At 50.8% G+C, this 27,598-nt stretch overlaps 1 protein-coding gene across 2 annotated transcripts; it reads left to right on the top strand.

Annotated features, from left to right (window-relative positions):
- The first annotated feature begins 914 nt into the window (after positions 1 to 914).
- Hnf1a (HNF1 homeobox A) lies at positions 915 to 26,509 on the top strand. 2 transcript variants are annotated; one of them, XM_010604035.3, is made up of 10 exons: positions 915 to 1,259; positions 12,000 to 12,199; positions 19,951 to 20,137; positions 20,510 to 20,751; positions 21,897 to 22,048; positions 22,173 to 22,374; positions 23,155 to 23,346; positions 24,556 to 24,677; positions 24,768 to 24,912; positions 26,382 to 26,509. In XM_010604035.3, the coding sequence occupies exons 1-10, from the start codon at positions 934 to 936 to the stop codon at positions 26,507 to 26,509; spliced, it is 1,896 nt and encodes a 631-aa protein (XP_010602337.1). In that variant the 5' UTR covers positions 915 to 933. The 2 variants fall into 2 exon arrangements, with proteins under 2 accessions (XP_010602337.1, XP_010602332.1); XM_010604030.3 differs by having other exon boundaries at positions 24,556 to 24,912.
- The last annotated feature ends 1,089 nt before the right edge of the window (positions 26,510 to 27,598 follow it).

Genomic DNA, 27,598 nt, shown 5'->3' with positions numbered 1-27,598 from the left:
GGTGGACATATGCTTTTCATTCTTTTGGGTTTTGCAGTAATCTTAATTTTTAAACTATGCGGCACAAAGAAGTTACTCGATTACTAACGTTTTTTGGGGTGCCCCCTTAAAATTTGTAGCTGGGGCGAACTGGTCCTACCCCATGCAAGCCTTGTCTCTTGCTGACTTTAGGGGAGTTGTCCCACCTCTCAGAGCCTGGATTTCCTCCTGTGTAAAATGGAGGTAACCCTTGTGCCTACCCTCCTTTGCCAGGAGGATTCAATGAACAGGCACATGGTAAACGCAGCAGAGTCCCCGGTGCACAGTAATTCACCACAATCTCCTACCGGGAGGCCTGGTGTTGGGCCTGGGTTTGGTGAGAGGGTCCCAAAATGGAGGTGACCAGCTCTCCCTTAGGAGCTGGCCCAGCGGCCCAGAACTTCCTGCTGTTTCTCTGGAAAGAAACAGGCTTTTGTTCTGCTCCCTACCTCAGCCGGATTCCCCTCAAAGGCCCTCGGGGGTGCGACCCAGAGCTGCTGGGCCAGCGGCCTCCCTGGCCCCTAGCACTTGCCCACCGGCCTCTGCCTCCCCCACCCCTCTCCCGCTCCAGCTGAAGGCAATGGCTCCGCGGCTGCCATGAGACCTGCTCTTTGCAGGGCTGAAGTCCAAAGTTCAGTCCCTTCGCTAAGCACACGGATAAATATGAACCTTGGAGAATTTCCCCAGCTCCAATGTAAACAGAGCAGGCAGGGGCCCTGATTCACTGGCCTCTGGGGCCAGGGTTGGGGGTTGGGGGTGCCCAAGGGCTTGGCTAGTGGGGTTTGGGGGGGCAGTGGGTGCAAGGAGCCTGGTTTGTGACTGCCAGCCCGCCAGCAAGTAGACAGCCTGCGCGGTGGGTGGGGGAGGTGGCCAGCTTGGTGGCCCCGGGCCGCGTGGCGCAGCGGTGGCCGAGCCATGGTTTCCAAACTGAGCCAGCTGCAGACAGAGCTCCTGGCGGCCCTGCTCGAGTCGGGCCTGAGCAAAGAGGCGCTGATCCAGGCCTTGGGCGAGCCGGGACCCTACCTGCTGGCCGGAGACGGCCCCCTGGACAAGGGCGAGAGCTGTGTCGGGACTCGAGGGGAGCTGGCTGAGCTGCCCAATGGACTGGGGGAAACGCGGGGCTCCGAGGACGAGACGGACGACGATGGCGAAGACTTCACACCACCCATCCTCAAGGAGCTGGAGAACCTCAGCCCCGAGGAGGCGGCCCACCAGAAAGCCGTGGTGGAGACCCTGCTGCAGTAAGGCCCCCTTCCGTCCCCCGCGCCCGGGAAGGAGCCGGCTGGGCCACCCTCCCCTCCTGCCCCCATCTGCCCCACCTGCCCCTCTGCAGGCTCCCAGTTCCCATGTGCTGTGGCGTTCAGCCTGGGCCTCAAAGTGGGGACATGCCCTCGGGGACTCCGGGCTGGAGCAGAGGTGAGGGTCCGCAGTGCAAACGCTGGTAGAGCCAGGAAGTGCTGGAAAACCTTAGCCACCAGGGCCAGTTGTGCCTCCCCAAACCCTAACTTGCCCGCCCGAATGCTCAGACTGTAGCTTGGGGGGCCAGAAAGCACCACTAGGGAGGCGGGGGCCGAGGCTGGGGTTTTGGGGGCTTCCCTGCCTCACCCCCAGAGCCTTAAGCATTTGGAGGCAGGGAAAGCCCAGGTCTTTCTTACCTGAGGCGGATGGAGGCTGCGGGTGGGAGCTGCTCCTTTTTCCTGTGCCACCTTGAGTCCCCCACCTGGGCCGCAGGCTACATTAGAAGTCTCCCATTCATCCTGTACCCTCTCTGCCGTCCTGCACCCCATCCTCTGGCTGTTTCCCCATCTCCTGGGTGAGAACTGGGTGGGTCCTGAGCTTGATGCCTCCCCTCTCCTCAGAAGAGCTGACCTGGTTACTAATTACCCATGCACTTTATTATTTCTCTTTTGTTTTATAAATTTATAAACGGCAAAAGGCTCTGATAAGGCCTGTGATCATTAACTTGTAGGGACGGTGGCCTGGAGACGCCTGGGCCAACCAACCTCCCACCCAGTGAAGGTGGAGGATGGGGACACCGGGGTGGGAGAAGTACGACCTGGGGGGCATAGAGACCACTCTTCTCTAAAGGTTCCACATCCTTGTCCTCACAGCTGCATATTTGCAAGCGTTTACTGCTTGCCGTTGAGACTTCCTGTGTCTAACTGCCCTTAATGTTCAGAGGAGTTCTGGGAGGGAGCTGTTGAGAATTCTGCTTTACAGATGGGGAAACCAAGGCTTGGTGTGGGAAAAGAGCTATGGTGCAGGTCAGGAGCTGGGTTGGGGGTGGCTGAGGGCACTGAGGATGCTCTGTGCGTGGGGGACCCATCTCTTTTCTGTCCAAGGTCCTGATCCAAGCTTGCAGTGGGGGAAGGCTGGTGGACCCTGGCCTTCCCAGAAGTGTCCGGGAGCCTCCTGAGGCCCTGGACGGGGGGCAGGGGAGCAGTTAGGCCCCCTGACTTGGCAGGAAGAAGAGGGCAAAGGGCTTCCGCGCTGCAGGGGAGGAGCAAAGGGCCAGGCATCACCAGACCCAGGGAGGCCTGGATGGGGTGGGGCCGGGCCTGGCCTGCTTGGGGCCCAGGTGGGATCAGGGGCTTTGGGGTACGGATCAGGGCAAGGGGTGCCAAGGGCCGTCTTACCTGGTTGGGTGGGGCCTCCTGACCAGCAGCCCCTTTGCTGTTGGGGGGAGGCCTGGTCTTCAGCATTCCAGGGGGGAGTAGAGGGCAAAGTGCTCCCTGGGACTAGTAGAGACCGGGAAGCCCAGGAGAGGCGGGAACAGCGGGGAGCAGGAGGAAGAGAGAGGACCAGGGGAGGATGGAGAGAGAGGGTGCAGAAGCGGGGAGAGCAGGGAGCCCCAGGGGAGAGGGGCTCAGACCCAGCTGGGAGAAGGGGCAGGCGAGAGAGTGAGGCAGCAGGCAGGGTGGAGGCTGAGTGCTTCCCTCTGCCCCGATTGGGTTTTCTTTAATGCTAACAGCATGCTATTTACTTTCCATTTAAATTTGAGATGTTGCTATAAATTATCAACCAGCTCCTTGTTCCTGTAGAGTTTATAACTAACTACCTGGGTTACTTATTGTTCAGGTAACAAAGGGGATCTGAAAAACGCCCCAGGGATGGAAGTGGGGCCTTTAGCCTTGGCAGGGAAGGAAGCCCCTGGGAGAGGGCTGGGGGACCCCTGTGAACACCTGTACCTGGGTGGTGGGGAAGTTGAGGCTGGAGAGATGGTGTGGACCCGAGACACCCAGTAGGAGGCTGTTTCTCTGGAGAGGGTGGTGTCTGGGAAGAGGCAGGTGCCTCCGGTCTCCCAGGGGTGCCCCATGTTTGAGGCCAGAGTGGGAGCATGAGTTCTCCTCTCAGATCTCTACCCTTAATCCAGAGAAGAGACTTTGAGCAGGTCGCTTCTCTTCCTCTGCCTGAGTTTCCCAACACAGACGGTGAATAAAATCCGAATTCCCTGCCTTGGTGCTATCCCGTCAGGCCCACCAAACTCCTTGACCTCTCTCTTCCAAACCCTCTTTCTTCCTTTGACACTGGCTTTTCCGGCCCTGAAGACAGGCTGATTCCTGCCTCAGGGCCTTAGCATGTGGGGCTTCTCCTGCTTGGTACTGTGTTTCCAGATCTTCTCTTCCTTCAGCTCCCTGATCGCCCCATTCACAGGTGAGGCCCATCCCAACTCACATTGTCTTTTAGTACTTTCATCGACTTTCTCTTGTCTTTTATCATTTTTATCAGCCTGCCTGTTTTCTGTGTCCTGCCAGGGAAATAGGGAGCTCTTCAAGGGCAAAGCCTTGTTCACTACTCATGGCCCTGAAATGCAGCCCCACGTCTGACACAGCACGAATCAATGGATGAGTGACCAGGGCGATCTGAGGCCCTGAAAACACCTCCTGCCCTCACTAAGGAGGTGACCAGGAATGAGCGCTCTTTGCTGGGTGTCCTCACAGCTCCTCTTCGTTCTTGAGCAGTTTAAATCCCAGCTTGGAAACTCTGTTCCTCCCCATCAAGCAGCCCCAGGAGACAGTGACTTAGAAAGAACATAGCCGAGGCAGGACAAAGGATCCAACATCCCAGCCAGAGGGCCTGGGATCCAGTCCCAGCCTGTGCCTTTCCATTTCAGCCAGGTGGTTTTCACTCTCCGAGCCTCAGTTTCCTCTGCAAGGCAGAGATGCAACGAACATTGGGAGCATTAAACAGGATGATACTTGCAGAACTGCTTGTGTAGTATGTGCAGTAAATGGTAGCTGGCCCGATCGTTTCAGGTGGTCCTATTTTACAGATGAGCAAGTTAAGGCTCAGAGAGGCCAAGTGACTTAGCCAAGGTAACTCTTCTGGGTAGCAAGGCCGGAACTTGGGCCTGAGTCCTCCTGCCCACTGCCCAGCTCCCTGGAGGTTGTGTGCTTGTCTGTAGGTTCAGTTCCCACCCCATCCTTCTCACGATTCAGCTCAGGCTGCACCCACCTCTCTGCAGTGCTATAGAGCACACCAAGGGCTTACAAATGCATACAATTCATTTTTTCCTCTTCAATGTGAACTATCTGTAGCTCTATCTTGCAGACGAGGGAATTGAGGCACAGAGAGGTTAAGTAGCTTCCCATGGCTGCTCAGATAGTGGAAGGCTGAGCTGGAATTTGAACTCAGATCTAAGGCCACCACACTGAGAATCTGGCTCCCTCTCCAGAGGAACGACCACCAGGTCCCACAACCTCTGAAACCAGAGAGCAAAAGCCCCCAAACCTTGGATATCTGGTTGACCTGTGTGGGCGGGAGGCAAGAGGCAGGGTATGGGCAGATCTTCACCCTTCCTGGGCTAGGGGACCACAGGATGACACTGCTGGTGAGGATGAGGAGGATGCCACAATATTATTCTCTTACTAAGCCCTATGATGGGCCCGACCCAGCTCCAAACTCTCCATCCCCATTTGGAACTCATTTAATTCTCTGGAGAGCATCATGAGGTAGACTTGGATTTACCCTATGTATAGGCAGGTGAATCATGGGAAATCAGGCCCAGGGCTTTGGCCTCTTAGTTTTGAGTTGGAGAAGATGGTGTGTGTGCGGGGGGGACCAAGACACAGAGCCAGAGAAACTGACTCAATAGGTTCTAGAAAAAACTGCACACTTGACTTTTCCCAGAAGAGGGGAAGACAGGCCCTCTTGGCTCTGCATTCTCACTGGCATTTTAAATTCACTTTTGTTGCTGCCGCTGTGGATTTGTTGGCCAACTCTACCAGGAACTGTTTTAAAACGCCAGGTTCTTAGTAGCTCAGCTGAATCCCTTGACCACTTTTTGCTTCCCATTTTCCTGTTGAGATACATGTGCAGTCTTTACAACAAGTGTAGCGGTGGTGTGGAGGGTGGCTGGCCTTGGTTTTATTTCATTTTTATTTGACCTGTTGACCTGGTACGGGAGAAGTGGAGAGGCGGAGGGGAATAAGCTTTGCTTGCTTTCTTTCTTTTTCTTTCTTTCTTTCTTTCTTTCTTTCTTTCTTTCTTTCTTTCTTTCTTTCTTTCTTTCTTTCTTTTGTACCAGGGAATGAACTGAGAGAGAGAGAGAGAGAGAGAGAGAGAGAGAGAGAGAGAGAGAATATGAATGCGAACATAAATATTCAAGTGGCAGTGGCTGAAAGTGAATCTTTAGCCTGGGCCTAGAGGAGAGGCGACGCCATGACACCATCCAGCGTGCAAAGGAGAGAGAGAGGGCAAGGGAGGGGTGGAGAGGGCGGTGACTGCAGCTGGGGGAGGAGGGAGGCCATCAGATAAACACGTTTGGCAGAAGCACAGGTTGGACTTTGGACCGCCCTTCCCTCCTAGCTCCCACTCCTAGCTGACTGGCACCCAGGAAGGGGGCAGGTGGAGAAGAGAGGCTCCCAGCAGCCCCAGAGAGAAGCTGGGAGAGGCCTGGGAGTCCCAGTACCACGATACAGATATATTTTTTTCAGTACTGGGGATGGGACCCAGAGGAGCTCTATTGCTCAGACACATTCCCAGACTTTTTAAAGTTTGAGACAAGGTCTCGCTAAGTTGTCCAGGCTGGCCTTGCAGTTGTGATCTGTGCCACAGAAGCCAGCTAGGTCACCTGGGACAGATGACTTCACCTTTTTTTCTGAGCCTCAGTTTTCTCACCCGTGGAGCAGTTGACCGTGCCATTCCTCCTTCCTAGGGTCATCATGAGATTTAAATGGCCAGCTTGCAGCACAGGGCTGGCTTGGTAGGTAATCAAGGAACTTTCCTTGTCACCATTGTCATTCTGCACACAGAATGCTGTATCTACTGCTGACTTAAATCGGTCTGTCCCTGCTTACTTGTTCTCCTTCCCTGGGAATTACTGATGAAAAAGAAAGTGAGAGGGTCAAAGCCGAGGCTTATGATGATGGCGCTCTCTCTGCCCTCACCTCTGAGAAGGCGTCCCTGAGGGGACCAGGCAAGAGCTGTTATTGTTATTGTCTGTTCTGAGACAGTATCTCCCTAAGTCCTAAATTGCCCAGGTTAAGCTTGAACTTGGGACCCTCTTGCTTCAGTCTCCCTGAGTGCTGGGACTACAGCACTTGCGCCAGTGTGCCCGGCCTACAATTTAGTTTTGAATATTATTTGCAGTTGGCCCCCCTGAATTCACGAGTTTCAAATCCGTGAATCCTGCTAACTGTAGGTGGAAAAGAGAGCTGGGTGTGGTGGCACGTACCTGTAATCCAACCATTCTGGGAGGCTGAGGCAGGAAGATTGTAAGTGGGTAACCCTGTCTCAAAATACAAAATGGACTGGGGGACGTAGCTCAGTGCGAAGGTCCTGGATTCAATCCTTAGTATGGGAAAAAAAATCAGAAAAAGGGGTCTGGGGTTGTCACTCAGTTGTAGAGTGCTTGACTAGCACGTGTGAGGCCCTAGGTTTGATCCTCCGTACCACCAAAACAAACAAAGAAAAGAAAATACTAGAAAATAATCATGTCAAGTCAGCATTCTTTAAACAACATATTTCTATAGCATTTACATTGCATTAAGTATTGCAAGTAACCTAGAGTGATCTAAAGTCCGTAGGGAGATGTGCGGAAGTTATATGCAAACACCACACCCTTTTCTACAGGACACTTGAACATTGGTGGGTTTTGTCACCCAGAGACACTCTGGGACCAATCTCCTCAGGATATCAAGGAATCAGTGTACAAATTGTAGCATATTATATAATAGTGTGATGTATGTATGCACGTATGCAATATTGGTGATAAAACCCAGGGCCTAGTGCTTGCTAGGCAAATGCTGTACTATGGAAGCCACACCCCAGGCTTTTTTTTTTTTTTTTGGTACAGGTAGGGATTGAACTCTGGACTTAGCGCTTGCGAGGCAGGTGCAGTGACACTGAGCTAAATCCTTGGCCCATCCCAGACTTTTTTAAAAAATTAAACTGAGTTGCCTAGGCTGGCCTACCTTGAACTTGCAATTCCCTGCTTTTAAAAATCAGTCCATGTTTAAATTAAACAAAAACTGAGTCCATGTTTACAGTACACGATGATTCCATTCGTCATGGGGAGGTGGAAACTCATCTCAATTCTTTTTATTCACCTTTCCCTCTTCGGCCTCTCCCTCCCTCCATCTCTAGATCCTCTGCATTTACAGAAGAAGATCTATCTTCCTGTTTCCTATATGCCTATATCTATCTTATTTTTTTCTCTTTAAATTTTGTATGCTTTGGGTTTCTCATATGAGAGAAACATACTCTAGAAAGGACAGAAGAGCGACAGAGAAAAAACTATGTTGGCACCAGGGTCTCCAAGTCCTGTGTCTTCTGGGTTTTGTATGTACACAGGCAAATACAGTGGACCCTTGATTTACGAACTCATTGTGTTCATGAGGGTTGGTTCTAACTCAAGTTGGTTGTAAGTCAAGACCATTTTCCCCATAAGAAATAAAGGAAATATCCAGAATGTGTTCTGAACCTCCCAAAGCACCCTTAACTAAACTTTTCTTTCTTTCTTTCTTTCTTTAATTTTGGTACTGGGGATCGAACTCAGGTCCTTGTGCTTATGAGGCAGGCATTGAACTAAATCCCTGGCCCCTAATTAACCTTTTCCTAATTAAAAAAAGTTGTATAATGTGCATAGTTTACCAGAAACACCAATAATCTGCCTAGTTAGTGTATTCACCAAAAAGTTATAAAATGTGCCTAGTTTACCAGAAACAACAATTTCATACTGTTCTCAACATTTAAGTTGACTTCTTTGGCTTCTGGGAAGGGAGGATGAAATGGAAGGTGGTTACTGTTTGGAAGGAGAGTTCTCTTCCATAAGAACATCAGGAATCTTGCCCTATGGTGTCCTTTCTCTCTTGGGAGAGTCTGTAGCCCACTAGGACCTGCTTCTGGCTCACCAGGTCTCCACCTTTTCTAGATCTAAAAACTGGTCTAAGGTTGTCTGTTTCTGCCTTTTTCCTTTTTTTTTTTTTTTGTCTTCTGCCTTTTCTTTAACACTGCTGTGTAGTATGACGTGACGTCACCACTAAGCAAGTGAATGCAACTATTGGCCTTTTCTTTGTCTGGCTGGGTCTCCTCTACAACTGTTTGCAGCTCTGTCCATTTTTTGAGGATTTCCTTTATTTTGCTACACTGATTGATGATGCTTGTCCTCTTCTTCAGAAAGCTCCTCGGCTGCCGTTCTCTGTTGGTCAGCCAGAAGTTGCTGAGGTTCCTCTGTAGACAGCTCCTCCACCAGTTCCGACTCTGCCATAGCCACAGTGTCATCAACCACAGGGTCAGGTGAAGGCTCAGGCTCCTCTACACAGTCTTGAAGTTCTCTCCTGTATAACTTCCTTTCTTTCAGGCAGAGCTCAGCATCCTTAGAGAGACACTGGCCCAGGATTTCTCAATTAATCTTACACAGGAAAGGATGTTGTAATGTTCTTTCCATAACTCTTTAAGGGATAAATCTGTAGCTGAGACCACCTGGAAGCACTTCAGGAACAGTTCCTTGGTGTACAGCTTCTTAAAGTCAGCTATAACCTGCTGGTCCATAGGCTGCAGAAGAGGAACTCGACTGAGAGCCATGGGAATTGTTCGGCCAATTTTTCTTCCAAATCTCATGGCTGCACAGGAGCATTGTCCATGAGGAGAGCCTTGAGGGGCAAACCCTTGTCTTCTACATATTTCTTAACAGTAGGATAGAAAGCCTCCCCAGTCCACTCAAGAAAAATCACTCTTGTTACCCAGGCTTTTATGTTTGATCTCCAAATGACACCTAGCCTTTTCTTCATGTCTTTATGTTTTCTGAACGCTCTAGGGGTCTCAGAGTGATAAACCAAGAGAGGCTTTATCTCAAGGTCATCACTCGCATTGGCACATAGCAATAAGCTTAGCCTATCCTTCATAGGCCTGTGGCCTGGCATTTTCTTCTCTTCCTGGGTAATGTATGTTTTCTTGGGATTTTCCAGAAAAGGCCATTTTCATCACAGCTGAAAACCCGATGACAGCAAAAGCCATTGCTCTGTGTCATTGTTTTGAAGTGCTGTATGTAATTTTCAGCAGCCCTTTAATCAGCACTGGCTGCTTCACCATGCCTAGTTATGCTGTGAACCCCAGTTCTCACTTTAAAATTGTGCAACCACCCCTTACTGGCATGAAATGTTTCACCATTATCACTCATCGATGGATAACACTTTATGAGATCTGTGTTTATAGATCCAGCTTTTTCACAAACTATAGACTCAGATAGGCTATGGACCTGCCATCTGCCTTTCATTTATCCACACTAATAACAGCCTTTCCACCTCATCTAACACTATTGATCATGACTTACTAATTTGAGTAACACTTTTAGAAGCACTAGCTCCCTCATACAAATCTTTTCTCTGTAAGATTGTCGAGATGGTGGGTTTCAGTATGCTGTACATATTAACAAGATTGTTCACAGAAATACCACTCAATTTCTCCACAATTTCCTTCTTCTTTTCCATTGTGATTACTTTCTTTACCTTCTCTTTCTTCCTTAGCTTCTTTTCTAGCTTTTTTGGGGCCATTTTGATAGCAGTAATTGTAACGATTATATAAACATGGACTGAAATCATGTCCACAAACATGTGCACCTGTGCTCAGACTGATGCTTATGTATGCTTTTCTATGATTATCTGGCATCAGGAGTCTTTGTTTACAACTGCACAAACAGCTGGCATTTGACTTTAGTCATAAGTTAAAACTAAAAGTTCTATTGTAACCCATTGTTAATATGTGAGGTCAGTCATAACTCAAGGGTCCACTTGTATGTGGAAAGCCTCTTTGCCTCTCAGATACCAGATGAACCATTTGCCTGGCTACCTGAAGAGCTCCTGCCATGGGGCACAGAAAGGAGGCCCAGGAATACCATTGATGTCTTTTGCTGGGCTCCTTGGTTGTTTCTAGTCTCAAGGTGTGGCAAGCAATAAGAAGCGTGTGCCATTTGTCACATAGGCAAATATCAGAAGGCCCTGATTCTAGAAGCAGATTTCTGCATCAAGCAGGGAAAGGCGAACACAGACTTTGGAATGTCACAGACCTGGGTTCAAATCTCACTTCTGAGCTGGGCCTGGAGGTGCTCACCTATAATCCCATTCCTCTGGGAGGCTGAGGCAAGAGGACTGCAAGTTTGAATCCTGTCTAAGCAATTTAATGACTTAGTGAGAATTTATCTCAAAATAAAAAAGAAATAAAAAGGGATGGGCATATGGCTCAGTAAGAATGCACCAGGTTCAGTTCCTAGTGATGTACACACACATACACACACACGCGCGCGCGCACCGAAAAAACCCTCAGTCCTTCCTGTTTTAATACTGTTGCATTGAGCTTTATTTGATACCTGCATTTCTTTAATGGGAGGGAGCTGAGATAGTAGGAAAGGAAGAGAATTTACAGTACGTGGTGTGTGTGCTCTGATCCCTTCCATTCCCCACTGGGAGACCCACGCACAGCAAAGGACAGGGATGTGAACCGCAGATGTCCCCAGTCCCTTTGTGTCACAGTCCCGGGAGAATCTCAGTGCACAGAATGAGATTTTGGTGCTCAAAGACACACCGTTTTGAAACAAGGAGGTCTCTGAGCACCAGCCCGTAACTATCACCCGGACGCCGCAGGAAAACCAGCTGCCTGCCCCCAGCTTTGGGAAACCAGCCGGGCTGCTGCCCAGGGCTCAGTGTACACCGTCAGGCACTGCGATCCTATGTGATTTTTGCCTGATAGCCGCGGCTGACTTAGAGCCGATTCCCTTTTGAAAGTATAGGAATCTGTGAAGTCGGCCCTGTGACCTTGGGTAAGAGATGCATGTGATGCAAGCTTTCCAAGTCTCAGTGGCCTGGCTGTAAATTGCAGCCGTCCACATTTTCCTGTTTTTCTTTATTTTGTGTGTATGCGTGGCACTGGAGATCAAACCCAGTGGTGTTCTGCCACTGAGCTACATCCCCAGCCTTTTAGTTTTTGTTCTGAGACAAAGTCTTGCTAAATCTCCCAGTAGGGCTGGGACTTGAGATCCTCTTACTGTGGCCTTGGTAGTAGGGTGTGCATCACCGGGCCTGGCTCTCTGTTTTTGTTTTTCCAATAAATTTCCCATCATCCATCTACGTCCCTCCCCCGACCATCTGTTCCCTTCCTAATGAACTCATCAGTGGCGCAGTCTAGTCAGGCCCTTTTTGGGTGCCGAACTGGACCACTGCTGCCCTAAGGTGCTCCCCACTTCTCACAGAGGAGAAGACTCCCTTACCATCCATCCCCAGGTGGGATGCGGGGAGGCCTGTTAACGGCGGCACACAGGTGAGGGCTCTCCCTCCCAGAGCTGCCTGGCTTCCGACGGGAGTCTCTTCATGTCTCCCCGTCTGTGTGTCCACGGGGCTGGGCCTTGGCCCCGCTATTTCTGAGTCCAGGTGAGGCTCCTGGGCTCCGTGACTGCTTTCACCTGCAATCCCCACGCTCAGGGAGGACGCCAGCCTCAGGATCCGTTAGCACCCGCCGAGCAGACCCTGTGCTTGTCCCCTTCCCAGGGAGGACCCATGGCGCGTGGCAAAGATGGTCAAGTCCTACCTGCAGCAGCACAACATCCCACAGCGGGAGGTGGTCGACACCACCGGCCTCAACCAGTCCCACCTGTCCCAGCACCTCAACAAGGGGACGCCCATGAAGACGCAGAAGCGCGCCGCCCTGTACACCTGGTACGTCCGCAAGCAGCGAGAGGTGGCGCAGCGTAAGTACGACCCAGCCGAGTCCTCCCTGCAGGGGTCAGGCCCTTCCTGGCTGCGGTGGGGCTGCGACTTCTCACCCTTCCTTGAGCAGACAGGAGGGCAGCGGGATTGCACGGTGCGGAGGGCAGAAGGGTTGGCCTCTAAAGATGGATGTCTTCATGTCCACCTTCCACACAACAGTAGAGCTGCTGTTTAAGGCGCGTTTACTCTGTGCCAGGCCCAGTGCAGAGTACTAAAGTATTTCTAAGTGAACAGGCTGGGGTGGGAATGGTACTTTCTTCTACTTCAGGGACGCAGACAGCTCAGGAAGATTCATACCGGAAGCACAACCTGTAGTTTAGGTCTTACAGTGTGAGTCTAATTTTGACCTACAGAGACACAGGGAAGGCTGTTCCAAGCAGGACAAACAGTGTGAATAAAGGCTCAAAAACAAGGTGCACACTCAGGGAACCTCTGCCACAAACCCAGGAAGAGTTGGGGGCACTATTGCCCTGTTTGTGGTGAGTTTCTTTATTCAGGCCTCTGTTTTGTTTTGTTTTTTTAGACAGGGTGCATAGTTCAGACTGGCCTTGAACTCACTATGTAGCCCAGGCTGGCCTCAAACTTGTAGCAATCCTCCTGCCTCAGCCTCCCGAGTGCCAGGATTACAGGCATGTGCCACCACACCCAACTTTTCCATTTTTAAAAACTGGTTATGGGGATTGAATCCAGAACTGGGAATGGAACGCAGGGCCTCATGTTTACTCAGCAAATGTTCTACCACTGAGGTATACTCCCATCTCTTTAAAACTGTTTATTTTGAGACAAGGTTGTACTAATTTGCTCAGGCTGGCCTCAAACCTGTGGTCCTCTCACCTCAGTGCATCCCTTTCCCCCAAGTAGCTGAGATTCTAAGCATGCACCACCTACTGGCTAATTTTCCAGATTTTGGAAAAAGCAAATAGCACTTGCTTTAAAAAGGAGATGAACTGGGCATGGTGGTTCATGTCTATAATCCCAGCACTCTGGGAAGCTGAGGCAGGAGGATAGCTTCTTTGAGTCCAATCTAGGCAATTTAGTGAAATTCTGTCTCACAATAAATAAAAAGAGCTGGGATGCATTTCAGTGTGAGGGCCCTGGGTTCAATACCTAGTACAAAAACAAAGCCCCCTCCCCCAGAAAAGCAATAATAAAACAAAACATACAAAAGCAACAAATAAAAACAAAGCAAAACCAGGGCTTGGATTTAGCTCAGCGGTGCTGTCACCTGTCTTGCAAGTGCAAGGTCCTGAGTTCTATCCCTGGTACCAAAAAGTCCCCCAAAACCAACAAAAAAAACACGGCAAAACCGAATAGATGTCCTTCCTCTAATCAGCCACTGGCAACTCCAGGCTCTCGGGTGGCCTTCAGAGAGAGTTTATGCACACACCAACTACTGATTTTTTTTTTTTTTTTTTTTTTTTTTTTTTTTGGTACCGGGGACTGAACCCAGGTCCTGGAGCTTGGGAGGCAGGCTGCAGAATCACTGAGCTAAATCCCAGCCCTAGATATGCTTTTTTAGCTCATGGGAACATAGTACACATGATGTTTGGCACTTTGTTTTTTTTCTTCTTAGTAATAAATCTTGTACATCTTTTCACATAGGTATTAACAGACGAGTTAACTTTATTCATTTTAGGGGCTGCTGGTTACCATTTTCAGGTGCCGTGATTTGTTTAACTGGCCACCTACCAAAGGACTTTTGTGGGTTTTCCAGTCTGCGGTTACAAAGAAATCCTTACTTATATGAGCTCATACTCACATGTGAACCTGTCCGTAGGAGAAATTCCCAGAAGTGAAATGCTGGGTCACAGAGGAGGAACTTTATAATTCTTGATAGACATAGGAATGGTGGAGCACGCCTGTGGTCCCAGCTACTTGGGAGGCAGAGGCAAGAGGATTACAAGTTCAAGGCTAGCCTGGGCAACTTAGTAGAGACCCTGCTTCAAAAGAAAAAAAAAGGGAGGGGGGCTGGCAGTGTAGCTTAGTGGTAGAACACTTGCCAACACGCATAAGGCCCTGTGTTCGATACCCAGCACTGAACCAGAAAGGCAGTACCAATCGATACATCCATAAACAGTACAGACCACTGTAAAAAAAATTAATATGGAACATATAATTAATATAGAAAGATTTGTAATATCTGTTATTAATATAATAGACATTTCTTGATTCTTACTTACTCCATGTCTACTACTCTTTACCCCAGTTATTGTAGGGTTTGCTCTTTTTGTTTGTTTGGTTTTGAAGACAAGGTCTCAATATGTAGTTCAGGCTGGCTTTGAACTCACTCTGTAGCCGAGGCTGGCTTCAAACTCACAGTCCTCCTGCCTCAGCCTCCTGAGTGCTGGGATTACAGGAGTGTGGGTTCAACCCACTTGGCGGGTTCACTTTCTACTGACAGTAATACACACTCAGAAAATAGTACATAACAGTACTCGCTGGTACTGTTTTCACTTGTAGGAGAAGAGTAGATATTTACTTTGGAAATCAGTTGGACTGGGTTTAGCTTCTGAGAGACTTCGATGGTCTTCTCTCAAAACCATCACTGGAAGAAAATTTACATCTCACAGGAAGTACATTTTCCCGAAGAGTTAGAAATGTAATCCAAGAGTTCAGCCTGGAGCTGAGAAGAAAGTTGCAAACTATGGCCAAATATCTATTCCCTGAGAATTTTTAACTTTAAAAGAGAAATGGGAGGATTTGGGGTGCAGCATATTTAAAATACGCCTGAATGATTAGGACTCTTTCACTAACAAGGGCCAGGGCCCAGGGATGTAGCTCAGTGGTTCCAAGGACTCAAATTCAATCCCCAGTACCAAAAACAAAACAAAAAACAAATGAGCTAGTAGTACAAACTCTTAGATTTCTTCCAACTGAGGATATCTTGACTTTCTCTTCCTTATTGAAAAATACTTTCCTAAAAAGTACTAATAAATTCAATGAAAGAAAAAAATGCAAATTTGATGAATTAATATTAACAACAACAACAACAACAAAAAAGGTCAGAACCCCAATTCAAACAGATTTAAACAACAACGAAGAATCTATTGGCTCAGGAATGTGAGTTCTGGGCTGATTCACGCACTGCTAGACCCAGGGTTTCAAATGACATCTGCACAGCATTCTTTGGTTGTTTTTTCCTCTTAGGGCTTCTCCCTCTAACTCACTCTCCTCATACTGGCAGGGGGTCCTCCAGCTCCGGGTTGCCATCCTACCAGCCTAGCAAGCCCAGAAGGAAAGAACTCCTCTTTTCAGATACTTTCAGCTCAGCGGACTCTTTCTAGTTTTAATAATGTAAACTTTTAAGTGAAGTCTAATGTAGAAACAGTGAACAAATATTAAGCGTACAGCTCAGTGAATTCCACAGTGAACGCACCAGATAGAACTACCAACCCAGTAAAAAGTGCACTGCCAGTCATCTGCCTTGCAAGTGAAGGACCTAAGTTCGATCCCCGGTATCAAAAAACAAAAACAAAAAAGTGCACTGCCAGCTCCCCAGTAGCTCCATCCCTGCTCAGTAGGAGGCATTCCATAATCCTGGGCCCGGGATTTAGCTCAGTGGTTCTGCTGCCTGCCTTGCAAGTGCATGGTCCTGAGTTAGATGCCCGGTACCAAACAACAACAACAACCCTGCCTTCTGTCATCATAGGCTAATTATGGCTGTCTTTGAAGTTTATACAAATTGAATTATATAATACAGCAGCTTTTTGCACTCCATATGTTTGTGGATTTATTCACGTGGCTCCTTGTCATTATAGATTGGCCATTCTCATTGCTGTATATGAATATTCCATTGTGTGGATACAATATACTATTATTTCTTCTTCGATGGACATTTGGATTGCTTCTGATTTGTTGCTATTGTGAACAGGGCTGCTATGAACATTTCAGTGCATGGTTTTTGCTAAAGGTGTATATATACTTCTTTTGGTTTCAGAATTGCTAAGTCAAAGAGTAGACATAAGTTTGGCTTTATAGACACTGTTAAATTGTTATCAATTCCAACCAGCAGGATTGGAACCTTTCAGGTGCTCCTGGAATTTTGCCAACACTTAGTAATGTCAATCATTTCATTTTAGCCAGGGTGGCTATGTGTTGGTATTGTATAGTGGTTTTTGTTTTTTGAGACAGGGTCTCACTATGTAGTTGAGACTAGCCTGGAACTCACTATGTAGCCCAGGCTGGTCTTGAACTCACAGCTATCCTCTTGCCTCAGCCTCCTGAGTGCTGGGATTACAGGCGTGAGCCACCACGCCTGGCAATGAATAGTGGTTTTAACTTTCATTTCCTTTGTTTACTTCTTTTATATTTTTCAGTACCAGGGTTTGAACCCAGGGCCTTTGCACTGTGCCACATACCCAGCCATTCCTGTTTTTATATTGAGACAGAGTCTAATTCAATAAGTTGTCCAGGCTGGGCTCAAACTTGTGACCCTCTTGCCTCAGCCTCCCAGAGTTCTGGGATTACAAGAACTGCCACACCTAGTTTAGCTCATTTCCTTGATTTTTTTTCCTGCATAACTCTTTATGGTGGGTATCTTTTCATATGGTCAGGGGACATTTGGACTCTCTTTAAGGAGTAACTATTTGAGGAGTTTGTCCATCTTTCTCATACGTTGTCTGCTTTTTTTTCTGATGTATTTGTAGGAGTTAAAAAATACCCTATTTATAAATCCCTTTAAAAATATATGCACTTGGGGGGGATTTAGCTCAGTGGTTCTGCTGCCTGCCTTGCAAGCGCAAGGACCCGAGTTTGATCCCCAGTACGAAAAAAAAAAAAAATATATATATATATGCACTGGCGCCAGGGATTTAGCTCAGTGGTACCGCACCTGTCTCACAAGTGCAAGGCCCTGAGTTGGAATGCTGTTTTTTAAAAAAATGTATATATATATATATTTTTTTTCATTGCAAATATATTCTCTCATTCTGTGGTTTACCTTATTCTCTCTAAATCTGATGTCTTTTGATGAGCAGAAGTTATTACTTTTTAACTTTATGGTTAGTGCTTTTTGTATTCAGTTTAAGAAATCTTTGTCTAACCAAAGGTTGTGAACTTATTTTACATTTAGTTTTATTTTACTTTTCACATTTAGAGCCACAATCTCGCTGGAGGTTTTTTGTTGTTGTTGTTGCTTTTTTCTTAATGTAGGGTTTGAGACAGAAAATCAGGATTCATCTTTTCTTCACAAGTTGCTTCAGCTTTTATTTTTCCTTTCAGCTTATTGATAGAGATACCAGTGCCCAGGATTCATTTTTGTTCCTCTTATGTAATTGGCCACTTAGCATTATTTATTGAAAATAAGATCCAGGAACCAGGTCCAGTGGCCAGGGACATATGGCATTTTTGTTTGCTGGCGTGAGGTGCCCGTCTCATCTAGGTGGCTGAGAAGGAGAAAGGAACATTCCTGAGAAGAGTCAGGGTGTTGTTTCTGGCAGGAGGAGGAAATCACACTATGTAGTGAAAGACAGGCGAATGAATGAGTGAATGCATGAGACATTTGACTGAACAGGGCTTTGTCAAAGCAGCAGCAGATGTGATCAACGTGTTATAATCATCACCACCACCACCACCACCACCACCATCATCATCATCATCATCATCTTCTTCTTCTTCTTCTGTGATATCGGAGATTGAACTCAAGGTGTCATGCATGCTACCACTGAGCTACCTCCCTGAAGTTCTTTTCTTTTCTTTTTTTTTTTTTGGTACTGGGGATTGAACTCCTTGAGTTGGCTAGGCAGGCGGCTAAATCACCACTGAGCTAAATTACCACTGAGTTAAATCCCCGGCCCTTTCCTGACCTTTTTAAAAACAAGTTTTAGACAGGGTATTGGTAAATTGCCAATACAGGGTGAGCTCAAACTTGTGATCCTCCTGCCTCAGCCTCCAGAGTAGCTGGGCTTATAGGTGGTTGCCGTTATGCCTGGCCCACATGTCCTAATTATGAGAGGCAACGTGGTGTGTGTCTAAATGTAAGCTCAGGTTCAAATCCTGGCTCTGCCACTTATCAACTCTGTGAACTTCAGTGAGTTTCCAGCCTTCTCGTGACTCTTTTTCCACATCCATACAGTGGGGATAAAGTAGCTTCTACCATGGAGGGTGTCCTGATGATGAAATTTATTGGCATATACAAAGCAACAGCGTTAGCTGCTCTTATTATAGGTGGTCTTCCTGCCAGGTGTTCTCCGAATTTCTCCCCACCCTCTACAGGCATAAGGTTATCCATTTTGCATGTTTGGTAATTTAAAAACTAAAAAAAAATTTTTTTTTTGGTAGTTCAGGCTGGCCTTGAACCCACTATGGAGCCCAGCCTGGCCTTGAATTCATGGCAATCTTCTTGCCTCAGCCTCCTGAGTGCTGGGATTTAAAAAGCTCAAACTTTTAATTTAAATTAATTTTTTTCAAACTTTTATTTTTAAAACACATGTAAATATACAGAAATATTAGGAAGTTAGTACTGAGAATATTCATATACCTCTCAGTCAGTTTTCTCTGGTGTTAACATTAACGTGGTACATTTAATAAACCAACACTGATACGTTATTATTAAGTAAAATTCATCCTTCATCCAGGTTCCTCACCCCCATCCAATGTTGGTGCATTATATTTAGTTGTGTCTCCTAAGGCTCCTTGATTATGACCGTTTTTTTAGGTTTTCCTGACTTTGATGGCCTTGATGGGGTAACTTTTAGGCTGAAATGTTTTAGGTTTTGGGTGTCAAGTCAGTGCCTTGTACCCCAGGGTCTGGTCCTAGCCCCTGCCAGCCTGGAGCCATACTGTGCACATAGCTAGAAGGCAAAATGAAGGCTAGGCGTGGTGGTGCACGCCTGCAATCCCAGCACTGTGGGAGACTGAGGCAGGAGGACTGCAGGTTCGAGCACAGCCTGAGGGGATAAGACCCTGTCTCATAATTAAAAAATAAATCAAAGGGCAGGGGATGTGGCTTGTGTGAAGGCCCTGGGTTCTATCCCGTTTCCTCCACCCCCACAGGATGGATATGAGCCGTGGGAGCAGGTGTGAAGGTGTGCAAGCACAGCTGCAGAGAACTCTGAAATCTGGGCCAAGTGGGCTTCTAGCAGCAGGCAAGGCTTGGGTTTGGCAGCTCCCTGCCCTTCCCTGGAGCACTGGAGCCTGGCACTCAGGTGGTGAGGGCTCTTTGTGCTCATTAAAATCTCCGGGTACTCGACTTTCGCATTCTCTTCGTGGTCCGCTTAGGGATGCTCTGACGGACAAATTGCCAGTAAAGTAGAGCCAGCTGACAAGGGCTGGCGGGCGCTCTTTCTTCCTGGCCAACACTTGCATTTCAAGGCTGATTTCCAAGTCTGGAGAACGGATAACCCTGAGTCTACCCAGGAGATAAAGCTTCATGTTTTTGCTCTACTGTGTGATCCTGGAAATCTATGCAACCTCCCTACGCCTCATCTTCTTTGATAGTAAATGTGCCAAATCTGCCTAAGTGGAGCCTTGTGTTGAGAAGGCTAGGGGGATTATATCTTGGCTCAGTGGAGAAGCACACAAGAGTTGATTAGTCATGTCTGCCGCAGGCACAGGTTAAGAAAGTGGTGCTGTGTGCTGTATGTTTGTCATTCCCAGATTAGATGATTTCTGAGTTCTAGTTGTAAAACTGGCTCAGCATCCTGGGAATGAGAAAGAATAGGGTCTAGATGGGTGACCTGGCGTGGGAAAGTGGAGTGGTCGGCACCCCACTGATGGCTCTCTGTGCCTACAGAGTTCACCCATGCAGGGCAGGGTGGGCTGATCGAAGAGCCCACTGGCGATGAGCTGCCTGCCAAGAAGGGGCGGAGGAACCGTTTCAAGTGGGGTCCAGCCTCCCAGCAGATCCTGTTCCAGGCCTATGAGAGGCAGAAGAACCCCAGCAAGGAGGAGCGAGAGACCTTGGTGGAGGAGTGCAATCGGTAGATGGCTGGTGGTGGTGGGGTGTCTTGGGCCCCACGGGAGGCTCCTGCTGTTTAGTCTGGGCCAGAAAGTTGAGCGGACTGTGTCTTGAACTTAACTCCATCCCTAGCATCCCCCATCCATCCAGGTGACCCTTTTAGGGGCCACTCATCTCCTTTCATCCCCTCCACAACCCCAAGGCGATCTTGCTCACATCTTGACTAAGGTCAGAGAGGCTAAGTCACTTGCCTATGGTCACACAGCAGAAGTGGTTTGGGAACGAAGACCTGCCAGCCCAAACAGGTGGAGCTCAACTTCTCAGGACCCTCCCCACCCCAGGCGAGCGCTCTTCTGAGCCTGGCCTGGAGGCTCATGTGTGGTCACATCTGCAGGGCAGAGTGCATCCAGAGAGGGGTGTCACCATCACAGGCTCAGGGGCTGGGCTCCAACCTCGTCACGGAGGTGCGTGTCTACAACTGGTTTGCCAACCGGCGCAAGGAAGAAGCTTTTCGGCACAAGCTGGCCATGGACACATACAGCGGGCCGCCCCCGGGGCCGGGCCCAGGGCCTGGGCTGCCGGCCCACAGCTCCCCTGGCCTGCCGCCATCAGCTCTGTCCCCCAGTAAGGTCCACGGTGAGTGCTGCACTGCGGTGGTGGTCGGAGGTGGGAGAGTGGGGCGGCACCCGGAAGGCAGACAGAGCTGGGGGCGGGGGAGGTCGCCCAGACCTCTTCACACTCGCTCGGTTCCGTCTGCTCCATTCACCGCGCCGCTGCTTTGACACCGTCCACTCCGCTGCATTCGCTCCACCCGCCTCGCTCCATTCCACATCATCCCACGATGGCCCGTCCACCACACCGCCCACCGTGTAGCCCTCTATCCACCCTGCTCCACGCCGTCCAGCTCGTCCCCGAGCCCCCGCTGCTCACCTGCACAGTCCCGGGGGGCCATGCCCACGCCCTCCCGTCTGGTTCAGCCCCGCTTGGCCTGGGCCATCTCAGGTTAACGCGTGCATTTCAGATCTGTCAGTGTAAACCACCGTCGTCCAGCCCGACTCAATTCCTCTGTGTTCATGGAATTACAGTTCAATTTAGTTCGTTTAAATCTAGCACAGTTTAATCCAAACATTTACCATCCAGTCCATTTAATTTAAATATCATTCAGTGAAGTTCGGTTAATTTTGTATAGTCATTCTTCGGGATTTGTAGGGGATTTGTTCCAGGCTTCCCTGCTGACACCAAAATCCAACGATGCTCAACTTCCTTCTATATTTTGGGGGGTAGAAGCAGATGCATTGAGCCTACACCCACCCTCCCATATACTTTAAATTGTCTGTACATTATTTATATTTTACAATACATAATTACATTGTGTTGTTTAGGGAACGCTTCCCCCCCCGACGACAGTCTGATCCGCAGCTGTTTGACTCACGGACGCGGGGCTGGCTGTAGAGCTCCATCACTGCACTCCAATTCTATTTGATTCAGTTCAGCTCTGCTCCGACTCGATCTAGCTCACCCGATTTGAGGTTCAGTTTGCTTAGAGCTGGTTTGAATTCATCCATTCCAGTTCCTCCTATCCGACTGTTCACTTCAGCGTCATTCCGTCGCTCAGCTTCGTTCCGTTTTCTTTTCCTGATGCCTGCCGCATGTCGGGTTGTGCTGGGAAGAGCGGCCCCGAGCTGATGCGGTGTGGCGCTTGTATCCAGGGAGCCAGGAGCGGCCAGGGCAGGAGGGCTCAGGAGGTGGGTGCTGAGGCTGGGCCCCGCTCCCCACTCCAGGTGTGCGCTACGGACAGCCTGTGGCCAGCGAGGCGGCAGAGGTGCCCTCGAGCAGTGGCGGTCCCTTAGTGACAGTGTCTACACCCCTGCACCAAGTGTCCCCCACGGGCCTGGAGCCCAGCCACAGCCTGCTGAGCACCGAAGCCAAGCTGGTGAGTGTCCCCATCTGTGGTGAAAACCCTGCCGATGCCATTTTCCTTTGGCTGGGAAACGCTGGGTCCCCAGGAAGGTGGGTGGGTGGGGAATCCACCTTGATTCAGTCTGGCTTCCCGTCAGGTCTCAGCAACTGGGGGCCCCCTGCCCCCCGTCAGCACCCTGACAGCCCTGCATAGCTTGGAACAGACATCCCCAGGCCTCAACCAGCAGCCCCAGAACCTCATCATGGCCTCGCTGCCTGGCGTCATGACCATCGGGCCCGGTGAGCCTGCCTCTCTGGGCCCCACATTCAGCAACACAGGTGCCTCCACCCTGGTTATTGGTAAGCTGGTGGGGGGCGGGGCGGGCACCTGGGGGTGGGTAATGGGGCTCCTGCAGAACCGAGGAGCTGGGGAGAACCCTGGGCTCATTCATGCAACGTGCCCTACATCAGGGTACGTCAGGGAACCGAACAGACCAACACCTCAGAGAGCAGAGTGGGGAGGCAGGCGATCAGCGTGATACAGAAGTTCTGTAACACTTCAGAGCAGCCGAAGTCTGTGGGGATGCCAGACCGGGTGGCGCAAGCCTGTGATCCCAGTACTCAGAAGGCCTAGGTAGGATCACTGCAAATTCGAGGCAAGCTTGGGCTACATAGTGACTCCAAGGCAGTCGGAACTAATAGTGAGGTTGTCTCAAAAAGTCAGGAGAAAAAAAAAAAAAGTCTGTGGGAGAAATGGAACAGGATAAGGGGGACAGATATTTTGTGGTTTTTTTCTTAAGCCCAGAATTTGCAGGGACTATTATGCAAATATATGATACTGCTCAATGTTAAAGAGAAATTGAAGGGAGAGGAAAGCTGACTCCAGGACCTTTGCACTGCCGTGGAACCCCAAGGCTCCAGGGAACCCAGTTGGACAACCTTTGATCTAGTCACTGCTTGCCTCTCCCACTGGTGCACATCAGGAACTAAAGGCTCAGAGAAAGGGAGTGGCTTGCCAGGGCCACTTTAATTGGTGGCAGGTCCCAGGGCGCACCCTCTGAGCTCTGGGAAGGAAGGATGGTCCCACAGGGGATCTGTGGGGTGGGGGAGGCTTGGCTGACCCCTGTTCTTCTGCCCCAGGCCTGGCCTCCACTCAGGCCCAGAGTGTGCCCGTCATCAACAGCATGGGCAGCAGCCTGACCACCCTGCAGCCGGTCCAGTTCTCCCAACCGCTGCACCCTTCTTACCAGCAGCCTCTCATGCCACCCGTGCAGAGCCACGTAGCCCAGAGCCCTTTCATGGCGACCATGGCTCAGCTGCAGAGCCCCCACGGTGAGCACCCCCTGCCCTGGGTCGGAGGCTGGCTGTGGATGGTGCAGGGGAAGGTGGTGGCTTAGCAGGTGTTGTACACGTGTCTGGGCCACAGTACAGCCCCGTGGCACCTACTGCGGCACAGCTGTGTGCCCACGCATGCCTGAGGAGTGGATACCTAGCCCATTTTGAGGGTGCATCCGGCGATTCGCTGGTTGTGTTCCCAGGTGTTTGTGCACGTCCACGTGCGTTGGCACGGGGCCTCAGCCCTTTCTCTGGCAACCTGGGCTTGGTGGCTATGCTGTGTACCACATACAGCGCACACAGGGTCTGGGTGCTGCCCTGGCCTCTAAAATGCTACTGTGGCCGCAGGAGGAGGCGAGCACCATGAAGCAGGCCAGACCCATTTAACCAGAAGTTCACCTCCGGTGGGGTTCTGCCATAAACAAGCTCTGAGGCCAAACCTTACAGAAATCCTTTGATTTCAGACCTTTTTGGAATTTAGGATTGGGAAGGGTTGTGGACCTGTGTATCTCTGTGTGCACAGTTGAAAGTGCATGCATTTGCGTGTGCTTGTGGGTGCTGTGCTTGTGTGTGTGGTACTGGGGCTTGAACCAAGGGCTTCCTCACTGAATTACATCCCAGCTCTTTTTTTTTTTCCTAAGCTGGTCTCACTAAGTTGCTAAGTTGCCCAGGCTGGCTGACCTTCCTGCTTCAGCCTCCTAGAGTGCTAGGCGTGTGACCGCGTCACTGTGGGAGTACAGTGTGAGTGGAGTGTCTGTGCTTCTTGGGGTGGGGAGTGGCAGGCGAAACACCGATTACGTACTGGAGAGGCCCCCTCTCCTTGGTCTCCCACAGGCCACCTGCCCTCCCTTCCGAGGCATCCACACTGAGTGCCTGTGCTCAGTGTGACGCACTTGCGCCTGTGCTCAGTACAGCAGCACTGCATCTGTGCCTCCCCGCCGCCGTCACCAAGGCGCAGGAGGGGTTGGAGTTGGTTCCTGCCCTTCCTTAGGCTGTGTGCCACCCACCAAGTGGGAGGATCTAACCCTCTATCTGGAGCACCCAGCTTTGGAAATCAGCCATGGGTCCTCCACTGAGGCTCCACCGGGCCGTTCACCGGGCCCCGTGCCCACCTGCCTGAACACCAGTTCCAGCCTCTGGTGGGGGAGGCACCTAGGCTGGCCCAGGGCGCCATGGCCGCATTCCCCCCTCTCCCTCCCCCGCCAGCCCTCTACAGCCACAAGCCCGAGGTGGCCCAGTACGCGCACACCGGGCTACTTCAGCAGACCATGCTCATCACCGACACCACCAACCTGAGTGCCCTCGCCAGCCTCACACCCGCCAAGCAGGTAAGGGCCAGGCCTGCCCGGCCTCTCCAGTCCCATGCAAGCCTCCCACTTCATGACCCAGGGGCTCAGGGGGCTGCTGTGGTTCTCCAGGTCTTCACCCCAGACACCGAGGCCTCCAGTGAGTCGGGACTTCATGCGCCGGTGTCCCCGGCCACCACCATCCACATCCCCAGCCAGGACCCTGGTGGCATCCAGCACCTGCAGCCTGCCCACCGGCTCAGCGCCAGCCCCACAGGTGAGCACCCTTTTGACGTCCCCAGGTCTGGGCAGCGGTGTGTGCAGTGGACGGAGGGGAGGTGTGGGGCTCCCTGTCTCCTAAACACAGCCCAGTGAAGCACAGTGAGCCATGTGCACAGCCTCAGGAGTGGAGCTGGGCCTACAGGAAGAGCCCAAGACTAGACTGAGAAAGGGACTAGGTCACAGGAAAAGGCAGCAGAGGGGAACAGAGAGCAACACACTGGGCTTGTGCCAGGCCAGATGAGACTCACAATGTGTTTGCATTGGCTCGGCTCAAGGTTTAATCGTCTTTAAATTAGTGGTCAACATTTAAAAACAAGAAGCTTTCATCCAGAAATCCAACTTCTCAGGGCCAGGAGTGGTGGCACACAGAGGGCTGAGGCTGGAGGATTGCCTCGAATTTGAGGTCGGCCTGGACGACACAGTGAGTCCAAGGCCAGCCTGAATTAGAGTGAGACCCTGCCTCAAAGAAAACAAAAACAAACAAACAAACAAAGGCAAGCAAGCAGGCCAATCTCTGGGGAAAGTGGGCCCGCCTTCTCACTCTGCCCTTCTGTCCTTACCCCGACAACCCTAGAGGGCCTCGCTTTCAACTACAATGTAATGGTCAAGAGTGGGCACCCTGGGGTCCGGCTAACTCTGCCTCCGGGAAAGTTGCTGCCCCTCGAGAAGCCTCAGTCTCTCCCTTCCCGCCCAGATGGCTGTAGGGTCAGTTACGGACGGGACTCCATGGGGCCAACTCTCTGCTTTACCCCATGAGGCCTCTGCCATTATTGTCCCCATTTTACAGATGAGAAAGTGGACACTCAAGGAGGTGACGGACGTGTCTCATCTCCCACAGCTACTGGGTGGCACAGCCAGGACTTGAACCCAGGTCCAACCCCCAAACCCGCTTGGTTCTCTTAACCAAGTCCTCAGCTGACTTCCCCCAAGATGCAGGAGCAGTAGGATATTGCAGGATTTCCCTTAAGGAACTGGCTCACCATGGTGGGGGCTGGCGTCCATCACCTGCAGGGCTGGAGGCAGCAGGCAGACACTCAGGCAGGAGATAGTTCTGCATTCTCGAGAAAGGGGATTTTGCAGTCTCTGGGAAACGTGTTTCTGGCCTTAACGGCCTCTGATGAGATGACGCCCACCCATCGCGGCTCCCTTCTTTTGAGCCAGTTGACTGTCAGGTGTTAACCGTGTCGGCAAAGTACGTTCCCAGCAACGCCTAGACAAGCGTGTGACTCAGCCTAACTGAGCTAACACACATCACACCACACCACACCACCTGGCCAGGGCTTCTCCAGTGTTCCCACCAAAAGGTCCTGAGGTCACTCACTGGGTGGCCCCAGAGCCTGCTGAGGGCAAAGGCGTGGCCTTGGGGAGGCCTTGCTTCTCCTATCTGAGCTCCCCTAGGGACAGGCAGCTGGGGTGGGGTTGGGGGCCTTGGATGGCAGCCAGCAGCCTCACTTGCCTCTGCAGTGTCCTCCAGCAGCCTCGTGTTGTACCAGAGCTCCGACTCCACCAACGGCCACAGCCACCTACTGCCATCCAGCCACAGTGTCATCGAGACCTTCATCTCCACACAGATGGCTTCCTCCTCCCAGTAACTATGGCAACTCCCTCCTGGGCACTGGAGCCTGCACTGCCAGCTTGGGGAGTGAGGACAGCAGCGGCCACAGATGCCTGGGGCTACACGGGCCTCTGCTGCCCACCCTGGATATCTGTGCCTTGGTCCCCATCTTGCTCTGTTGGCATCAGAAGGGGACAGACAAGAGGTGTCCCGACCTGAGGCGGGGACCATGGCGATCTGGGCAGCAGGGCTTATTCCTGGCAGGACTCTGCAGGGACTATTCCGGTTGCTTAGGATAAAAAAACTTGTTATTTGGAACCAAAGGGGACAGCTTTTGACTCTGGCACCACCAGCCTGGGCCTGTGGGGAGCCCTGAGGCCAAGTGAACCCCCGGTGGTCACAGCTCTCACGACCCAAGCCTGGGTAGCTGTGACTCGCCGAGCTCGCTGGGTCATCGCTGTCATGCTGTCACTGATGTACCCACCAGGCCACTCCACCCTGCCCCAGCTCCTTCCGGCTGGTGATCCCATGCCTGTGTGTCCTCTGCACCACCCACTGCTGAGCCCTTCCCCAGTGACTGCTCTGTGCCAGGGCCTGGAGCTCCGATGCCCACACCTGGGGTGTCTCTAGTTAACCGGGCAGACAAGTAGGGTACCCAGCTCCTCTCAGCCCAGGCCATCCCTCTCCAGCCCTCGGAACATTTGCTCCCCCGATCACTGCGCCTTCGGATGCCAGCCTGGTAATCCTGCCTCTACCAGTAAGACCACTTCGGGGCTAAGAAGTTGTCCTTGCTGTCGTGGGTGCCCTATGACTTGTGCCAAGTCTGGGTTCGGCGGCGGCAGCTTCTGCAGACTCGGGGACCCGTGCAGCCTTCCCTTGTTTGGGAGGGATGCTGCTGAGCTCAGCAGGAAGCGGAGCCCGAGCAGTGGGCAGAGCTGAGATGTCCGGAGGCGGACGAGGGCAGGGAGATGAGATCGGCAGATGGAAGCCACCTGTGCGGCCAGGACTCCTGCTGGGGAGCTCCAGGCAACTGGCAGCCACCCTGAGGAGTCCAAGGTCCTCAGTGACAGCAGAAGGGACAAAGCAGCTGTTAGAACCCAGGGCACGTGTGCCCTCATCTCCTTGA

This window comes from Fukomys damarensis, unplaced genomic scaffold (genome assembly GCF_012274545.1).
Source record: "Fukomys damarensis isolate Sample0158 unplaced genomic scaffold, DMR_v1.0_HiC HiC_scaffold_12, whole genome shotgun sequence".
Taxonomy (NCBI): Eukaryota; Metazoa; Chordata; class Mammalia; order Rodentia; family Bathyergidae; genus Fukomys; species Fukomys damarensis.
The sequence above is the reverse complement of the archived record's forward strand: the minus strand, read 5'-3'. Positions and strand labels throughout refer to the sequence as shown.